Genomic DNA, 19,670 nt, shown 5'->3' with positions numbered 1-19,670 from the left:
TTGGAACATGAAAGGGAAGGAAGCCTTTATGCCGAGGATAGGGTACGTCACTGCTTTAAAGGCTTATCTAGAGTGGCCTAAGCAATCTAAAGGTTTATGGAATATTGAAAAAATGAGTAATATATTCTTGAAGATAGAATCAAGCGGGGGCGTGTACGTTCCAAAATTTGCGGACCACCCGGTAAGTCTGGCCTTGTGTGGCCACTAGATGCATTGGTTTTCCAGCACTGATGCTATTTATCTGCCAAGCCAAGTGAAAGAACATTTGCTATCTGGCCTTTTCTTCGTGCTCCCTGTCCTTTTTTTTCTCTTTCCTTTGAAATCGGGACCGATCCCAAGAACAGAGCACAGCGAAGAAGGGAAGACAACTTGAGACGAGAAGTGCCTCAAAAGTCTCCCTTCTGCACTTTGATCCAGCCAAGAATATCGTACCTACTTCAGGAAGAAACTCAATCCATTATTGTTGCCTTGAAACGACAAGCCGGACGCTCGTTGTTTTACTGGGATCGTGTACAAAATGTCTGGGAGAGTCTTACTCAAGTCCTCAAGTCCATACCACCCACCAACGACCATGGCTATCACTGTTACCACCCTCACACAAAATGGCCTTGAACGCATAAATCTTGGGGAAGGAAGAAGAACGGGGCTAAAAGAGCACCAAACCGAGGTCTGATGCTGGAGCTCTTGTTCCTCTCTTGTCAGAACTCGATACACGATTGCCATCCAAGGCAAGACCAAAGAAGTCAAAACGATTGGACCACTAAATGGGAACAGTACACCGTGGCAGGAAAAAGTACGTACTCGTACACCCTGCCGTTCATTGTCCATCGCTTCATCAAAGTTTCCTTTTTGAACGACCAGACGCTTTCCAATCTCGAGTTTCATCTCCTCTCCAAGTTGGATGCTCTCAAAAGGTTGAAATAGTTTTCTATTGTCACTATCTATATATCTTTTGTGCCCAGGAAGCGATTGAAGTGCGCAACTTTGGGGTTTTTGCCCTCTTCTCGCCCGCCCATTCTTCTCGAGTGCCATAAAAATAAAGAATGCCAGGTTTCATAAACTGGCAACGTTAAGATGATTTACGGACCTCTGCCTTGGCGACACTTCAATTGTGTGGAGTGAGTTTCCTTGCTCTTCGTCTGTTCCCTGTTCAAGGAAAACGGCCGTTTTCGGGTCCAACTACTCGTTCCCAATTCCCATGTGCTGGACTTGGCCTGGGTCCAATGAGTGGGAAATTTTCATTTCGTCAATGAATACTTGGATGTCCTCTCATCTTTAGGGTAGCAGATGTTCTCCAGGCAAAATTGGACCAAATGAGGCTCATTCCGTGAATGGTCGGTGGCCTTTTCCCGCGACTTCTCCATTTGCTCTAGGTTTATATAGAGTACCAAAGTGAGCCTTCCGATTCCCACCTCACGGACTGGAAAAGTTTCTGGTTCATTTTCACATTCATACGAAACACTCACATGCGAGGCCTGAGGCCTTAGGCAGGTGTGAAGAGTGAGCCGACGAGAAAGCGTTGATCACGCAGACCATGTACCGCTAACCACTTTCACCAGTATGACTTTTTTCGTGTCGCCAGTTTTGATAGAAACGAGTTTGTTAATGTCGCTTTGAGACTTGAGGGTAAACATTTAGGGAGTCATGAATCATTAGATAGATGCGTCGTGAAGATGTGAGTGATGGTGGGATGACCTTTGAGGTATAGCTTTCTTCTCTATTTGAGGGTAATTGTCTCTTTTCTACACCTCGGGTCCCTTTAAAATAGTGTGAATTGCAAGCGGGTTAGTGGTAAAGCGTTGTAAAAATAGAGGCTATTCAAATGTCCCGAGGAGAATGCCAAATCCAGCGGGATTTTTACCATCATCTAATGTACACATCAATTCATACGATGTCAGGGATAAATTAGATATGATAATTTCCCCTATGTCACAGATCTTAGCAACGTGTTCAATCAACTTTCCAAAAAATTAGTTAATTACAATTAACTAATCTTTTACACAACTTGTCCCCTGGCAAGTTCAGTAACATGTCAATATTCCTAATGAACACGCTCGAATATTAACAAGCAAGCAATTTAGTTGGAATCTCCAGACACTTGGATTTCAAGCTCCTGAGCATTTCATCTCTTGTGTATTTTTACCAACTAGATTGCCAATCTCGTGCGAAGGCTAGATAAATCTGAGTCACCCTGGATCCTCGTTGGTTCCGTTGGAAGAGAAGAGAAATTTCATTTCGCTGATGTGACGGGTGTGATATTCGACAAATGATGTCATTTTCTGGTAAGTGTGCTCCATGATGACCCTCGTGATGTGCTCGTCGTCTTCTTCCAAGGAGCGAGAGTGGGAATATTCAAAGAAAAGCGAACTAAATTGAAAACCTCGTCGACCCAATAGTGGGAGGAGGGGACCAACTAGGGCCTCACTGGGACAGTGGGACCACCACCTTCCAACCCTATCAACCCAGACTGGTTCCACTCACTCCAGGTCCCTGTCTCTCTCCTTTATGTCAGGATGTGTGGGAACCGACAATGATCATTTGAGGCTCTCCGCCAAAAATTGAGAAGAAAATTGCCGATTCGTAGTTTTTTTCCTACTTCCACTTTCTTTCCACGAACCGGAAACGCAAAAAGGGGGGGGGGGTTAAGGGCGGCCTAGTCTCAAATATTTGAGTGGAATTCCTTTTATCTGGGTCTTCTTTAAATTTTAATGGTGGTCCCGGATACGCAATGATCCATTCTTGGTATTGCAGTGCCCATCCGACTAGATATGGGCTCCCGAAAACTGCTAAAAATGTGTGTGGACGCTAATGCCCTACCAACATCCAGGCCCTACCCAACAACGCCAGGGTTCCTCCTATTAACAGCTCCATGATTATTGTTTTCTTCTCCCTTGTATGAAATTGCATTTTGTGTGTTTTGTTTTAAATTCATGCGGGTGCATATTGTATATTGTTCCAATGTGACTCTGCAAATGTCCTCTTTTAATTGACATTTTTCGGCTTTAGGGGCCCTGGGATGTTTCGTTAACGTGAGGGGCAAACATTCTTGTAAAAGCCATTTGCCTTAAAAGAGAATAGAAACATTTAGGAAATGAGCACTTGAGACTGCACAATGAGGCTGCCGGAATATATATTTGGAATTCGCCTTTCCCCAACCAAGCTCGGTTTTATCCCAAGGGAGCTTGTAAGTCCAATCAAATGTGTACTGGGTATCATTTCTGGTTCAAAACTGTCCGGTATTTGTTGGGCCTAGCTTCGATTATCTGGTAAATTGGACCCATAAACCTCTGTCCAAGGCCATCGGAACCAAAGTAGTGGAAAAGATGCTCACCAAGGCCATAAGAAGAATGGGATTGCACAGAACATGGGGTGATTGCAAAGTTCTTTAACTCCCACAACAAGAAGGCAACCACGATAAAAGATGCTGTAAGATGTGGTCGGCCAACCATAAAATATGGCATGTCTTTTTTGCCTTTCTCTCAAGTGGTTCGAGACAACGTTTAGTTGTTTGACAGGTACTTAGCATATCAAAGATGGTGAGCCCGGAAAATAGAAAACTTGCCTGAACATTGAGTCGAAAAGGCTACATATTAATGCCTTCGCCTCTCGTAAATGTCTCATGGCCAACTGTTTTTGTGACTTTTGTTGGATGAGGCCTTCAAAACGGCTCTTCATCAATAGTCGCTCAAAGTACGAGTACTATTCGTCATTGTAATCAGGAAGATGATGGAATGATTATGATATGATGAAATGCAACAAGACCGTCCAGAGATTGAACTGGCTTATTGAGGTTTATCTGAAGCTGGGTGTCCTGCGGCCGTTAAGTCTCAAGTCTCAAGTGCCGAAGGTGTGACTACCGTTTGATATGATGGACATAATGGATGGATGTGGTTTGTAATGGCTATTATGGTCAATAATGGAACCTGAACCGTGCTGCTTCAATTATGCACAGATCCATTTGGTTGGCTCCCTTGGGCCAGAAAGTGCATCTTCGCCGCCTTCTTTTTCTTAAGTACGTACAGCTTTGCCAACCAACGAAGCCAACCAAGAAGACAGAGGGTCTTGAAGGGAGCGTAAAGTCGACCCCTCTTTCGCCGAAGGACCTATCATTAACCTTTACCTTGGCCATAAATATCTGGCTCATAGTCTGAACCAACCGGTAGCCGGGCTCCAGAATGGTTATCTTCCTTGGTGGTATTAAGTGCAAAAAGTCATTGAATGAAAAAGCCTTCAAGGTCGGAAAATGGCGCCTTGCATTTAAAGCGTTCCAAAATGTTCTCTATGGTGATATGGAACAATACCTGTTAACGACTTGAAGAGACCAATGTATCAGACTCCATCTTCAAGAAAATGTCTAAATGTGGCAAAGGGGATTGGTGTTTTTTTACAAACCGTCTATGGGTGTTTTCCCGCTATTAAGAGCTCAATAATCAATAGACCAGGTAATGAATATGGTGGCGTGGCCTCAGATGGGAAGAAAACACCTCTATTAGATTCACGTTGAATAGATACCCGGACAAAAGAGGCAATCCCCAATAATTTAATCAAGGCTGGAGATCCTCCAACGCATTGGAAGTCAAGCCTTGACGGATGCTCGCATCCCAGATCCTTCTCATCCTACCCAGCCTCTTTCTAACTCTCAGACCAATCATTGTGTTGGCTACAAAAGTAACTTTGATGTAACGTTCATTGATGGTCAGTAAATTGGACCATATGTGTTTTCCGTCAGCATAATTAATTGGATACCCTTTCAGAAGTAGATGGAGGCCTAAGGTGAATCCCGGAAATTGTTCCCATATCCTAAGGAATTGAAGGCAGGTCAAAATTGACCGGAGACTCTGTACTTGAATGGGAACGCCTTGTTCCAATACGAGAGGAACAAGTGCAGAATGGTTAGGTGACAAAAGGGGAGCCTAAATTTGGGTTAACTCGTCACCAATGTGACCAAAAGTGGTGCCCATGTTCGTTCCAGACACGTGGGAAATGGGACAGAAGAGAGTTCCATCTTGATCAGAAGAAAGGCTAGGCCAACAAAAACTTGTTCCAAAAGCAAACTGGACATCCCAGATTGCTCCCAGTCCCAGAGAGTGAGGACCCTCCCCCCCCCTCCAAACCTAACCCAACCCAAGTCTCGTCGAGTTCCCAAAGTATAACGAATTCCCTCTGAAACGATTGAATGAGCATCTTTTTTTTCACTCCATCGTTTGACCAATTCTGGACAATCTCTCGGAAAGTGGACCTGGTTTTCCGAGCCGACAAACGTCCTCAAGTAATGGGAACACCAACTCAGCGAGATGATGATATTCAGGATATGCTCCAAGCCCTTCAATGTGTCCATGAGGAAGTTCCAATTCCTTGTAGAATAGAAAATGTATATGTACTCTGTCTGAGCTTAGCTGCTCTGCTCCGGATATGATATTCATATGCAGAATATGTGAGGTGTGCTCAGAATGAAACGATCCCTGCAGTGAACGTGCCTATATCGCTAACCATCCGAAACAGTCGTCGTATTGGAACTGAAGCCAATTGGAACCACGAGCCTGGCGCTTGGTGTTGGATAACAACAAGAAACCCAGTAGATTGTCAACTCTCTGACGAATAAAGGTTGCTACTTCCTGCTTCCTAAACGGATCAATAATGCATGCAAGGACTCCAAGCGAGCACATGATCCAGAAACTGTCCCACAATCTAATTTGATTCACACATCAAGTACGAATCTTGGCATGACTCTGAGTTTCTCGAGTCCATTTCCACGAATCCAACGTAAATGTTAAATGTGATTTTTTGACTCGAAGACCAAAGTCTCCTCGAAAGTAGACCCGTTTAACTTTCTACCTCTCTGACACAGGAGAAAAAAAAAGTATAATTTGATTCCAATATCCAATTTGAACCCTGAGGGAGGAAGAAAGAGACCAAGAAGGATTCGCCAGCCAGAAACAACACCAATAGACCAAGGCCAAAAGAGGGATCCACATACATATACACGCACACACACGCCCACACATATTCCGAAAAGTTGGGACCAGAGCAGAATCTGTCTGTCCGCAAAAGGCGATCGGATAAAAATTGTATCTGGTGCTTGGTTAAGGGAAGAAACGAGAGAAAGAGAGAAGAATTCAGAAGCACTACTACCGTTTTTGATTGATCGTCGTTACTTGTCAGGCCCTGGCACATCCTCTTCTATTCTTATAAGGAGAGACAGGCTTTCGAACAACTTGGATATGAGGAACAACTTGGATCGCTGGAAATCGGACTTGGGTATGAATGCATGCATGTTCAAGTGCATTTCGAGTGAACTCCTTTGACCAAAAGGGTCCATTTTCAGCGGGTCTTGCTTTGAAGGATTGAATGAGGAAGCCATATTTTGACTGTGGGAACTGGCTCATTTTCTCTCTGGCCAAGCCAATTATGAACGGATCCATGTCATTGAGCACATGATGGTCCACCCTCATTCTCCTAACAAGAAGTGGAACGAGAAGCCAGCTTTCACGAGGAGAGAGGGAGGAGGGAATTATCAAAATTAACTGCTAATTGACCCAATTCCAACATCAGGCGCAAGAGCCAATCTTCCAAACATTCAGCTTTCACAATCCGAACTTGGTCTTGGGGGTGTGAATATGGGCTAAATAATTGGCACAACTCTCAAGGGGTTCTGATCCGAGAGCTTCGGTAGATCTTCGTTCCATGTAGCAACCACATGATTTGCACTCTTGGGCAATGAGAAGAAAAAGGGAAATGATGATGATGATGATAGTGATGATGACTTGATCTGTAAAAGTGTAGCACTTGCACCACCCTCCCCCACTTTCAGTTTGGTTCTTGGAATAGGACTGGCACATAGATCATCATCTTATTCTTGCCTACAAGCAAAGCGGACGCTTCCATCCACCCACCCACCCAACTACCCACCAACATCAAGTGGTTCGAAATGTGGGTCAAGAGACCTAGCACCATTTCTGAAAAAAGGTTGGGACTCTCCCACACTTATAACATTTTGGGTAACTATATGGTCCATGTTATCTGGACGCTTTTTTGCATTTATAATGGCAGATTCTGATTGAGTCGCAACGAGCATCTTGAAGGCACACGAGTACTGAAGGTCGACAGACAAGAACATCATGGTGAAGTCTGATATGGTTGGAAGCAGTCAGAAAGAGCTGGGGTATATTTTATACAGGGTGGGGTATATTCTTAAAGGCGTTGTTTGGCCCTATCGGATTACATGGAAGTAGAAAAAAGCTCTTAGACAATATCTCTCCATTACTTCTCGCTCCTCTTCTCCGCCTCCTCATCCCTCAACATCATATTTATTCCATCTCCAGACGATTCCGTTTCATTTGCGGAAAAGAAATACGAAGACAAAGACAACTCTCATTCTTGGCAAGGATAACACCGTTCCGGCCAGCCTTGACATTTGAACCTTTAGAGCCTTTGCAATTATCCCATCAAGAAAGAGGAAGCTGGCACCCCTGAAAAACTCTTTAGCAATGCTCATAGGGTCTATGGTAAATAGAGGTTGGGTAAAGTAAGCAGAATATGAGACTTGCTTCTACACAGAAAGTGAAACATAATCTCCTGTGTTCCCACAAGAATCTTCCTGGTCCCCAATAATAATGGGCTATTCGACTCTCCAATTGAATTACAAACGAATATGAGGACCTTCAGGTACCAAAAAAACACCGCTCAATGATGAGTCAAGCTCGAGTCGTAACAAATAAATGGGAATGGGATCAAATTTCGTTACCATTCATCTTCTCTTCCTCACTTTCCTTACTGCAATATCAGACTTGAGGTTTTGTATTACAGAGACTCTAAGCTGAAGCTTCAGTTTATTTTCTGCAAGCTTCAAAATCTGATGGTTCCCGTTAAATTGCTTTTGGTTGAACGAACAGGAAGAGCTAAATTAAGTGACTTGAAACCCTTTTGCGTCATTTGCATAGAAACATGTAATCGAGAGTAAGAAATCAGCTGATTTGAGTGGTTTTCAAAGTTTTTCATGTTTGAAAAGGTTGCGCATTTTTTATAATAATCTTTCATCAGATAAAAGTAAACGGAACACCGAGCACAAACTGACAACAAAGCAGTATGTTTATGTATGGTTGAAGATATCATCATAGAGCATGGAGTGCATAGAGGAAGCAACTCCTGGAGAGTACAATGAGAGCTAGCCAGGCAGACTCGTTTTCAGAGCGAATGAATGTCAGCTGACCGGCTGTTAGGGTATAGTTTCTGATTGCAGAGGCGCTGCTTTCCATCAGATAGAGGTGCACTGTCCACTGGTTACCGATTCAGCTGCAGTAAAAAACCACAACAAACTCGATTTTTACTCCTCTATGTTACTTCTTCTATGACATCATGATGAACAAGTTAGCCAACCTCAACGAATGCTAAAAAATGACCCAAAACTTGACGGCAGAGTCAAAAAGCTCCTGTATGTAAGAAATTGCGATTGAGGATGTGATGGAATTGCAATGCACTTTTGGACGAATGAACAATGAATGAATGAGCAGATCAAGTTCAAGTTAACAAGAAAATGAGACCTAAGGCAATGCAAGTGCATTTGATTCTAACAAAAATCATGTTCTCATCTCCTCCCATGGCTTTCTCAGCAAAAAACATGGATCGTAGATGCGATCCCCCGCAAAAATGAGGTTACTGCAAATGATAATAGGATAATCATGGCCACTAACCAGCAGCCAAAAGCTCGAAGCATCTGGGATCTCCATCCTTTTTGTACAGATGAGTCGCCTTCTTTCGGGCCCCTTCAGCCAGTTAGGTTGTTTATGCATGAGAAGGCAGTCCCTTCGAAGGATCTGTCCCACACGCATAGATTTTTGAGGTCAGATTTTCCTTTCAACCGCAAACTAGCGCTCTAAGACAGTTTCACTAGATTTCAAACTGAGAATGTCAAGGGTTTCCTTCTTCTGTATAACTATTCAAATCCGTAAGAAACGATGTAAATATTGGGGAACCGACTTTGAAGGGTCAAGTTTGGAGCATCATATCGCACCATGACTCGACTCATGCTACAATTCCCCCTCTCAGGTTTTCTTTTGGCCTTTGCTTCATTAATAATCTACAGCTTGAGCCAATCTGTGGTTTTCTCAGACACTTGGTCGAGTCAGATCCCATTCTCGAAGTGGTGTGTTCCCGGTCTGAAAATCTCTGGCGTTCGTACGAACCATCGCTTTCAGGATTTTGGTGAAAGATAGAAAGGTTCTCTCAAGATCTGGCCGCTCTATTCTCATCACATCCCAAGGGCCACAATGAATTTATCGACGTCCTATCCCAAGGCCTGCTGCTCACAGGTCGTCCAGGCACGTTTCAAAATGGACTTCCGACATATTGACACAGAACAGGGTAAGATCAGTAGGACGTAATGATTGCCTAATGATTCGAGGGGGGAGGGGGGGTCTGGCGATGATGAGGAATGATATCAGGCCCTTCGTTCATTCTTGGCGTCCTTGGTGGCCTTCATCTGTAATTCATGGCGGCGTTGGAGTTGGTTGGACTTGGCCTTCTGAGGAAGGGAGCCCAACCAAGTGCATTGTGCATATATCCTGGCCGGATCTGTTTACAGCAGATTTTAGCTATTGCATAAACTTCCGAGCATGAAGAATGGTCAGAGAGTGAATGAGCATTACACCAGTCGTATATTATCATTATCTATAGCTTGCTTGACAAATAAAATCTCTAGAGGGCCGGAAGAGGCTCAGGGAGCCAACACAATACACTAACTTCCAACCACGCCTCTTGAATGCATTAGCCCAAGTGTACAAATCATCTTCTGAATTGTCCCTTTGTTGAACACACGCACATGTGCCTGTTCCACTTTGTTCCACATTCTTGACATCTCAAAGCTCGGGCAAAAAGAAAAAGGGCGGAGACCCACGCTCAAGAAAACGAATACTAGGGATATACTTACCTAAGGAGTTACCCATGACTGTTTGAACTCCGCCTCACTTGTCTTTGACGTCAGGATTAGAGGATTTTAGATGCTCCATAAGACCGCGAACCTTTGAAGGTCATGGGCAAAGAATTGAACTTTGACATGATAGTACATAAATACTGGCTACGGTATTCCTACGTACGTATATGCACATTCATTCACCGCAAGGATTTAACACAAGTCCAATGGTACTTGGGTTCCATAAAATGTCAATGATCCACTCATATCCCGATGGTTGATAGAGTGATTTGCTGTTCTGTCGAAAGCGTCAATGTAAGAAATGGAGACTGTGGGAATTTCCCTACGACCGACAGAAATAGACGTCCTCTTTCGGGCCCCAAATATTCATGGCACGAGCCCAACAATGGCCTTCTGAAACCCATATGGCAGCTCGAAAAAGTGTCAGACTGGGAAGATATGGGTCGGATACACATATCCATGTTTTTGAATTATGACTCTATTCTCCGTCGGACAAGTTCGTGTCCCTAGATGATCTTTTATTCCTGCTGGGCTTTGGCGATCATCCTTAAAGGCTTCTTCGTCTCCATCTCTCGTGGGGAATATCTTTGGCGACTCGATCGAAGAACTCGATTGTATTCTAATGAAGAGAAGAGCACGATTGTCAAGGTCCGGATAATGTTCAAAGTCAGTAAAATATTCGTATGACTTTATCATGTTCTCCGTCGTCGTTCTTTGTTAACGTGACCTTTGCTGAGATTACTGGACCTTTAAATCAAGAGCTCTCTCCAATTGGCGAAGGTGATTTAGAAGCCTTAGAATTTGTCCTTCACAGTCGGAAAGTAAGGCCAAGTGCAGATAAGGCAAAATTCAGGCCTCCACATGGGTGGAGGTCCGTACGATGTACTACTGTAAGTAGAGGCCCTTGGGGCTCTCTCCGTTCCTTGTGTTGAACTTTTGGAACATGTCCCACAGTTTCGGCGTATGAACCATGGGAGATAGAAAAAGCTGCTCGTCGACCATAAGTCAAAAAAGTTTGCCCACTTTCAACTTAGGACCACGGTGAGTGAGAGAGGGATTCTTCTTTTTTCCAAAAGAAGTCCCAGGAAATGGCCTTAATTGAGGAAGTGCAATAACCTTAAATCATGTCATCATAAACAGATACTCCGCTTAGTCGCTTAGTCAGCTAACGATCGGTCACGGTCACATTTCGTGACCTGTGGGTTTGACATGACCACCATCGCTATCTCAATCTTCTCTCGTCAAGTTTCGTCACGACATCGGGGGAAGTGAAAATGCCAACGGCAGAAATATTGATAAATCCCCGTCTAAAATGTGCACACTTCATTTCTAGGTGCACACGAGGACCCGCAGAAAATTGCAGATATGTGGTTGTGAATCAGAAATCCAAAGAGTTTCGGCTGAACACAGTTTCTCGTTTTGGAAAGTGGGGGTGGACTTCTAACCAAAAAGCTGTGCAAGTATGCATTAGCCAACCATTATTTTTTACGCATTGTTCATGTAAGCCAATATTTTTTGGGGGGGAGCTTTGGCTAGATTGGAACCATACTTACCAACTAAAAGTCTAATATATATTTTTTCTTCATATTTTAGTGCGACGTTTGTTGAACGTTGTCTGAATGGTGGATATTAAGAGAATTTCAAATCAATAATTGGCTTTCATTTTAAAACTAAGCAGAATTCCTCCGACATAAGATCTTTCAATTTCAAGCTTTTCTTATCTGTTGTAAGCAAAGAAGCAAAGGGTAAATTGCCTTTAGTGTCATTCAAATGCTACTCTGCACTTGAAAAACCTCCCAAACATGCCGAAAAAAATCCCAAAGTCGTAATCGTTCCATAAAATCATTCCAGTACTGATTTTCGAATTGAACCAAAGGCAAATTAAAACACTGAGGTGTTGCCATTTTGATTGATTTTGAAAGAAATACGCGAAAATATTGCCATTGGGCAACCACTGATCAATGAGCAGCGGAAGCCTCTTGTCTTTAACGGTTCATCCGTTCTCTTCGGATCTAATTGCGCGGCAACCTGTGCGATTATTGGAAATGCAAGGTTTGCTCGGCTTTGCACGATCTACGAAATGTCGAAGTGGGAGTGAGAACCGGGTAGGTATCCAATGCACACGAAGGAGGCTATCCATGAAAAATACTTTTGCACTTTTTATCGGAAATAGTTCCTCATCAGGCGGGATTTCTTTCTTGTTTTCCCCGTCCGGAACGATCTCGAGAAATGCAGGCCTCAAAATGCATTGGCCCACATGATTCCCGGGTGAAAATGCGCTCCAACCACAAATTGGAGCCAACGACATCTCACCCCAAATGGTGGCCACTTTCAGCCGACGATCGTGTCTCATTTCATCTAGCACGAACCAATTACTTTGCCAATGTTGGGCTTGTCTTGCCGTCCAACTTGAACGGCCCACTTGAAATTCCTCCCAAATGTCTGACGTTCCAATGGATCTATTGATGTTGTAAGCCTCCTCGAGTGATTCCAACATGACGAATGGCGTCTGTTCCCAGAAGCGGTCCAAACGCCACGCGTCTCCATGGAGGCATAAGTTCACACATTTCTCAAATAAATGAGTTTGCCAAGGAATTAAGAGCGAAAATTGCCCACAATTTACTCCAGCCACGGGCTTCATATATCACCACTAACCTCCATCCTCGCTTCGCTTCTGTTCCGTGTTCCACCTCCACCTACCCGTTCTGAAGCCCTCTCGTCGCCAATAGTGGTTCACCTCTGGGGCCTTTGAAGTACAAATGAGCAACGAGCCACCTAACAGAGGGCTCGGGGACTGGGAAAATCTCCTAAAAGTGAGCTTTGAAGTGCATTGTGTGTGCATGTTCCAAGAAGATGAGTGAGGAAATGAGCTTGGCACAGTGATCCTTTTGAAGTGGTGAAGTGGACTTTGGCGTTGTTAGGGACGAAAGAGGAAGTAAGAAGCAACTATTGATTATTTCTTCTTCCTCTTCCTCCCGTTCCAAGTTTGCCATTCGGGGAACAAATGCGAACAGGAACAAGGAACGACATGCCGTCTTCCTGGGGGCTGATGAACAAATTGTAGGAGTCGACGGGAATGGAAGACAGGTGGATTGGGGTGAGAACAGGGGCACTTATACCACCCTAGAAGTCATTTCATAACATCTTGATGTGATATGCAACACCATTTGTTAAGTATCTAATGTTCGCTTTCCCGTTTTTTTTGGAAAAAAATGGAGATCTCTTTGAATGTCAAAATGGAGACATTGGGCACACCATTACTTTCCTAAAATTATTGTCATTAAACATGGGTGTTTGTTTTTTTTTGTGGCCAACTTTCTTAAATGTACATAGAGCTATTGTCAAGTGTACAGACGACAACTGTGAGCGATCAAAAGCAATCTTTGGTCTTCACCACGAGTGTCTGCTAAATTCTTAGAAAATTCTTTTCTAAAGCTTTGTTCTTTTCTTCACGAGTCTTTAGAAAATTGGTTTAGACAGACAATGACTGGACAAAAGATATCCATAACAAGTTAACCTGATACATATTGCCACTTAACTCGATGGAAAAATCTAAAAATGATATTTTAAGGGTGCTCATTTTCCACCGAAATCTGATCACAACGATCTCTATTTTGGTCCAACATGGCAAACGTACATGTACAGTACAAGTGTCTAAAGGTTGAACAATACGTAGGCAATTTCATCCAAGAGCACCAAAGTGCCTTCATATTCAATTAACATTGTTGGTTCAGCTTGTTTGATGTAGATATTGTCCTCTCTTCAGAGAGAAAAGGTTCTCTCTTGGGCCTCAATCCTTCTCCATGTAGCGTTTCCAGCCCAAAGGACAGCATTAAAGGACAGTCCGAGGACATCTCTCCGATAGTTGTTCAAAATTTGAATAGATGGCCACATAAAGAAAGCTTTTAGGTCCTTCAGAATCCCATGATGAAAGATCTCTCCTTTTGGAGCTAATGCCAGTGAATGATGATACTTTGGTCAGGATCTCCCTCATCCCCAAGCTTAGATGTACCTCGTACGTATTGGAGGTACATAAGAGGATCAGTTGGGGGATAAGATAAGTCTGTTCACTCTAATTAGAGACGTTGAAAAGAAGTTACTTTAACGATCCCAACTTGCCGTACGGTATTTTTGGAAATTGCTCTCTCATTTGTCAGCTGACATGGGACTTGAGGTACCTTGGAACAATGTTTATAACTCAATATCCCATAAGTTCTCGTGAGCAATCCCGTTGAGGAATAAAACGGGCCCTGATGATGTCAAGAACCGTGATGACGTTGGAGCCGTGGGTCCTTCGATGTTGGTGGCTGCGCTCTGCCAAACGTGAAAGGGTGACTAATCCAGAGCCAGAGTGTTCCCTCCAGGATCAGAGAGTTGTATCCGCTTCGCCAGGAATGACCACTAATGAAAACTTATTGGACCTTTTAGTCTCCAGAGCATGTGAGCACACGGAGTGGGTACATGATATTGTTGGTCCTGCTTGGCTCATCACTTGCTCAGTAGCCTTGTCTTCACGGTCTGAGCATATTTATCCAACACCAAGTCTGCTATGCTGATTGTGTACTTTCAGGGTTTTCCCCCTTTTTTACTCTTTTAGCTTCTTGACTTTGCACAATGGTTCCAAGGCGACTCTCGACAAATATTATGAATAAGCTAAAGTCAGAATTTATAAAACGCGTTTGAAATCGTTTTAAATTGCTTTCACTTCCCTAAGAATGCAATAATCATCAAGGGGCTTGTTGATATTTTTTCATCAATTCTTTAAAAGATTATTTGGAACCACGGTGAATTTCGTTTGCATTTCGTAAAGTCCCCAGGGACAAATACTTGAAGCAAAAGGATTCAGGATGAGTACACTAATAAAGATCACGATGGCCGTGATTGCGTCAATGAGGAGGGTCTGAAAAGTCGTAGTTTATTCCGGAACAAGGTCTTGAGGGCAAAGGAATCTTGACTTTTGGCGAAAAGCCGTATAATATTTATGTGGTTGTTCCTATTTGGCCATGTGAATAAACTAGCCGGTTGGCAACCCGAGACCCAAACTTCTGCATCTCATTTAATCTTCCAGTATATGGGTGTCATGATGGGTCATAAATTTCCAGGGGTAGCCATCTTTTTTTGACTGGATGGCCATGAAAGTTAGGCTAGGTAGGTTGCTACCTAGCAAGCCCTTGCTTGGTAAGTCATCTCCATTGGGCATCAACCTTTCCTCCACACGTTGTCGTCTCATGACGTGTATGATTAAAGAACAAACTTTCTCGGCTTGCTCGTTTCAGTTCGGCGTAAGTATAAACCAAGAATTCAGTTTCAAACCAAGCCCATTTGATCCGCAAATCATTTTTCTCTTATATTTCACCTGAATCGTGGGAAAATGGGTTTCTATTTTGTACAAAGAGTATGTACCATAATGGAAATATATTGGGATCCTCCATTTATTGACCTACCATAGGATTTATGAATATACATTGAACCAAAGATATAATCGCAATCGCCATTATCACGGGATGCACACAAAACTTGTTATTTAAAATTGTTCAAGTCTAATGTGCAAGTAAAAATGCTCAACAATGCCTTATTGCATGAGTTGTCAACTCCAAACTGTTTCTGTGAGTCTGCTAGCAAATGTGGAAACACCAGCTCCAGAGAAAACCAAGTGAAGTGGAACTATAACTTTTGAATGAGAGAAAAAATGGATCCGAACTTTCTGACTTTTGGAAATGCCTCACCAAGCCTTTGCATATTTTTCGACGGAATCATCAATCATTGGACTAACAGGCGGTTCCTTGAAATGGATCCCCCCCCCTCAGATTTCTCCTCCAGTTCGAAATGAGAGAACATTTGGAGTGGAACATATGATCGATTATCACAACTGTTTCTTTCTCTCCTTTCTTGAAATCGACTCGATCTCAACAACTGACATCTCACTTTGACCTTCGTGATTGAACTCCTGAGTGGCAAGCCCTCAAATGTTGGTGTGCCTTTATTTCATTACTCAAATTCTAAAGTTCAAAAACCCATGAAAAGCTTTAAAGGCTGTCGGACTCTGTCTGAGGTTTATGTTTGTGTTGATGGTGATTGTGCATTTAAAACGGCTTAACAAGACAAGTGGCCTCATTCATAACAAACATGGACTCGAAAGAAACCCCGAGAGTACAAAAGCATTTTCCGAAATGGGCTACAACAATACAAAATAAGGTTGTTCCAGCTTACCAAGTCTAGGAAGTAATCCTATCAGAAGGAGGATCACCAATTGGGCCGATGACCTCCACGAGTTGAGGACAACCACTCTCTTCATTTTTCTGGATCACCCAAAGGCACCTACCCACCCACTCACAAGTTCGGAGAGGTCTTTGGACGTAGTCGGGAGAATAGCCTTCCGGGTAAGGTTACTTCTAGGCCTTGGTTGCACTCCGGAGTCAATGCAGCAATAGCAATCAGCAAGAAATACGAATCACCATAGACACTGAAAACCGCACTGTTTATCTCAAGACAATGAGAGCCTTTCAAAGAGCTCACCCAGAAGCCAAGAGAAGGCTTTTCTTCGCTTGAGCAGCCTTGAAGGACCCAAAGACAAAAACGATCCTCAGGACGATCAGTCTTGTTTTGGGTGAGGACGGCCGAGTGACTAAGAAGGCTCCGCGTCCTTCGTCCCAAAAATGAAAGGAGAGAGAGAGAGAAGAAAACAGTCCGAAAGGGTTCCAAGATCGCTAAGATGCTTTTAGTTTATTGGATCCTCACGACCGACAATATCTTTGATTTCATTGATAGTCTCATCAACTTTGGCCTTTCATAGGTCTTGGAGTTTGGAGTTGCTTAGTTGATCGTCTCAAGTCGTGTATTATCTATATAGTGTAACGGTGACTTTGGCCGAGGTCACGAATAGTGAAGGTTCGGATCTTTAGCGAGATGTCGCACACTGTTGCCCAAGAGACCCTAGTTCCTAAGGCCCTGATAGATTTACACAACTGATCTATGATGCCCGAGCAGAGAGGTTGGAGAACTTGCGGCAAGAACTTGGAGATTCCTCAAAATTATCTCCAAAATGAAGGCAGTTTCCAGAAAAGCCCCTCGATTTTCGAGTATTCCAGCCTGTCGGGTTTGAATGTGAGGCGTTGTCGGTCAATGCAACGAGTGAGCTACTTTTTGCTAAGCAAAGGTGGGTCAGAGCTGCCCATGGATCTTCTTTTGCTTGGCCTTCTTGTCAAAACTAATCTAGAAGGACATGGAAGCCACAAAAGTGAAAGATGCGGGTCACTTGACCTTGCCTTCAGTGCTTGGTTGGTTGGTTGGTTCGTGCTGGCCTTCTTCCTTTTCTTTCCTTTTTTCTCAGGGCTCAGGCCTTCTTGACCCGTTTAGCTTTTGGGGTGGTGGTTGTGGGTGATAGTGGTCCAACAAAGGCCAAGCTTCGGGACCCAACTCTCATCCAATTACTGGTCCATACATCCAGTGAAACTATTGTAACCTACTGCACTCATCGCACATGTGCCAGATAACGCAAGGACTTCTCTGTGGAGAGTGGTTGGTTTGAAAGCAAACCATCCATTCGTTTTGACAGGTCCTTTGAATATTATCTGAGCTCCAACAAGGCCAACAACTTGGTACTCCACTCTATTGTCTCGCACTCGGAAAGCTCGGGGGAAGCTCTCAAACACAGATTGGCATTTGATTCCAAATTGGATCTTTGCAACAAGAAAAGCTTGGCACGCAGAACATTGGTGTGAATGCACCTTAGGCTCTTCTAACGATCGATTTTGTGACCATCTGCTCCACTGAGAACCAATGGAGCGACCACGTTCCACTTTCCCATCATCATCATCTTCATCGTCATCATCTTTGTCGTCGACGGCATTTCAGATCCTTCGAGAGCACTAACATTGTCCACCACCTTCAAAATTAGGCCTCAAAATGAGAAAAGTTGACTGAACGGAAGCGTCCTTCGATCCTAATCTCGTCGTCGATGATGTCGATGAGCCAAAATCTCAAACCTGCAAAATGGATCAAGTAGAAGAGGGAGATAAGTTTTGGCCCTTGATTGTGTGTGTGGTTTTACGCATGCTTTCCAAAGTGAGCCAGTTGATTTGAAACTGCTCTGAAGTGAAGTTCATACATGGCCTTCCTTATTTAGCCGGATTTGCTCTAAAAGCCCCTTAGTCTACTAAGACTTTTATGCTTTCATTTGCATACAAATTGTTGCCATATTTGAATGAAAGTGGATGGAACCTTTAAGAGTTGAAGATGCTCCTCCAAACTGAAAGCCCGGCCTTTGGCGCGAAATTTAGAAACAGACCCACCACTATCCAAATAATGATCCCGCCCAATATCCGTGACTGGGCAGATTTACGCCGAAACTTCATTTTGCCAATAAACCGAAACTAGAATGGAAGCTAATTCGAAACCCCAAGTTTTACAACCCTACTTGCAATTGTTCTTTTACATAAACTGCATACAAAGCGACTCCCAAACACTTCAAACCCCATTGAAATGCGGCATTGGTCATCTTTGCGTGATTCCCTGAAGGGCATCATGGTCCCTATTGATTAGGTATGTATTGATTTTCCTGCTTCAACAACACACGATTAGACTGTTTCCAAAAGATTTGGAAGGACCCAATCAATATATACCATTCAGCAATTTGTCCTTCGACCAAGACGGCCTCTCCGTACCTGAATGCTGGGTCAGCTCCTAAAACATGCCCATAAAAACGAATCAGTAGGCTCTTGACCCAGGTCTTCTTTGGAACATGACCTTGAACCAGTTCAGGCCGAGTTTTGCCAAAAAGGCATTTCCAAAGCCGGGATGAGTTTTGGGGGAGCAAGGGAATTTACGCTTTACTCCCGTCAGCCCAAGGCCCCCTGGTCCTTCCCCAAGGATGAAAGGCTGCTGATAGATACATCCGCAAGTGTAGGAGCTAAATCATAAAATGAAAATGAGAAAGGAAAACAAATTTGGAATTAAATTTCCCTTCATAAAGAGAGCGAGGCGAGCTAGAAGACGTACTAGTAATAGGAGTAGCGTTGCTCTTCGACCAAGATCCTGGGTCCTTGGGGAAATAATCCAAGGCTGAAAATGAAGTTTCTCCTGAGCACAGACCACTTCCCCCCTTCGCCTTCAGCAACAAAAATGAGGACGACCAAGTGAAAAACGTTCGTGATGAAGAATCATTTGTCAAGGGTATGAAGAATCCTATCCCCTTCTTGCCTTCGTTTTGTTGCGACCTATTTGGAGTGGACCTGAAGGCTTCCCCAGACTGACTGGCCAGAACAATTGAAATTACTCATTACTCACTTACGAAAACAAAGGGGCCAGATTTGGGAGTCCATTCCCGGAGAGGTCGTAATGCAATTACAAAGGGGGATTATTCAAAACTCGAGTGGCTAATTGCGCCAGAAGCATTCCTGATAATAGATAACCCAGGGGTTGAATGTATGATAAATGTAGAAGTAGGAAATACTCAACATAAGTGCTGAAGGGTTGTTTTCGCCTTGTACATGCATAGAATATCCACAGTTAAAAAAAGAGGTAGATTTCATTATCCTTGTTATCCGAGCGAGATATCATTAATTGATAGAAGATCACCGTTTGGATGAGGGTAAACAAAGCGATATAATTTCTATGGACATAGCATTATCAGCCTTAGTCTAAAAGTCGTATGATGCAGGGCTAATGTACGAATGGGAATTCATCTTGTAAATCCAAAAACATAAAAAATGTCAGTGTTCTTCTGATAATGATAGACTTGCAA

The 19,670-nt window shown here is 43.4% G+C and overlaps 1 protein-coding gene across 1 annotated transcript in view; it reads right to left on the bottom strand.

The window, feature by feature from the left end:
• Positions 1-17,740, bottom strand: part of LOC131890483 (limbic system-associated membrane protein-like) — a gene marked incomplete at its 5' end in the record, with an annotated part of 52,417 nt that extends 34,677 nt beyond the window's left edge. Inside the window, 1 exon segment of the mRNA XM_059239833.1 lies at positions 16,139-17,740. Within this exon segment, the coding sequence (XP_059095816.1) occupies positions 16,139-16,223 (85 nt within the window).
• Between the last annotated feature and the right edge of the window lie 1,930 nt (positions 17,741-19,670).

This window comes from Tigriopus californicus, chromosome 11 (assembly GCF_007210705.1).
Source record: "Tigriopus californicus strain San Diego chromosome 11, Tcal_SD_v2.1, whole genome shotgun sequence".
Lineage (NCBI taxonomy): Eukaryota > Metazoa > Arthropoda > Copepoda > Harpacticoida > Harpacticidae > Tigriopus > Tigriopus californicus.
Note: the sequence above shows the minus strand (reverse complement) of the source record. Positions and strands in the feature narration are given on the sequence as shown.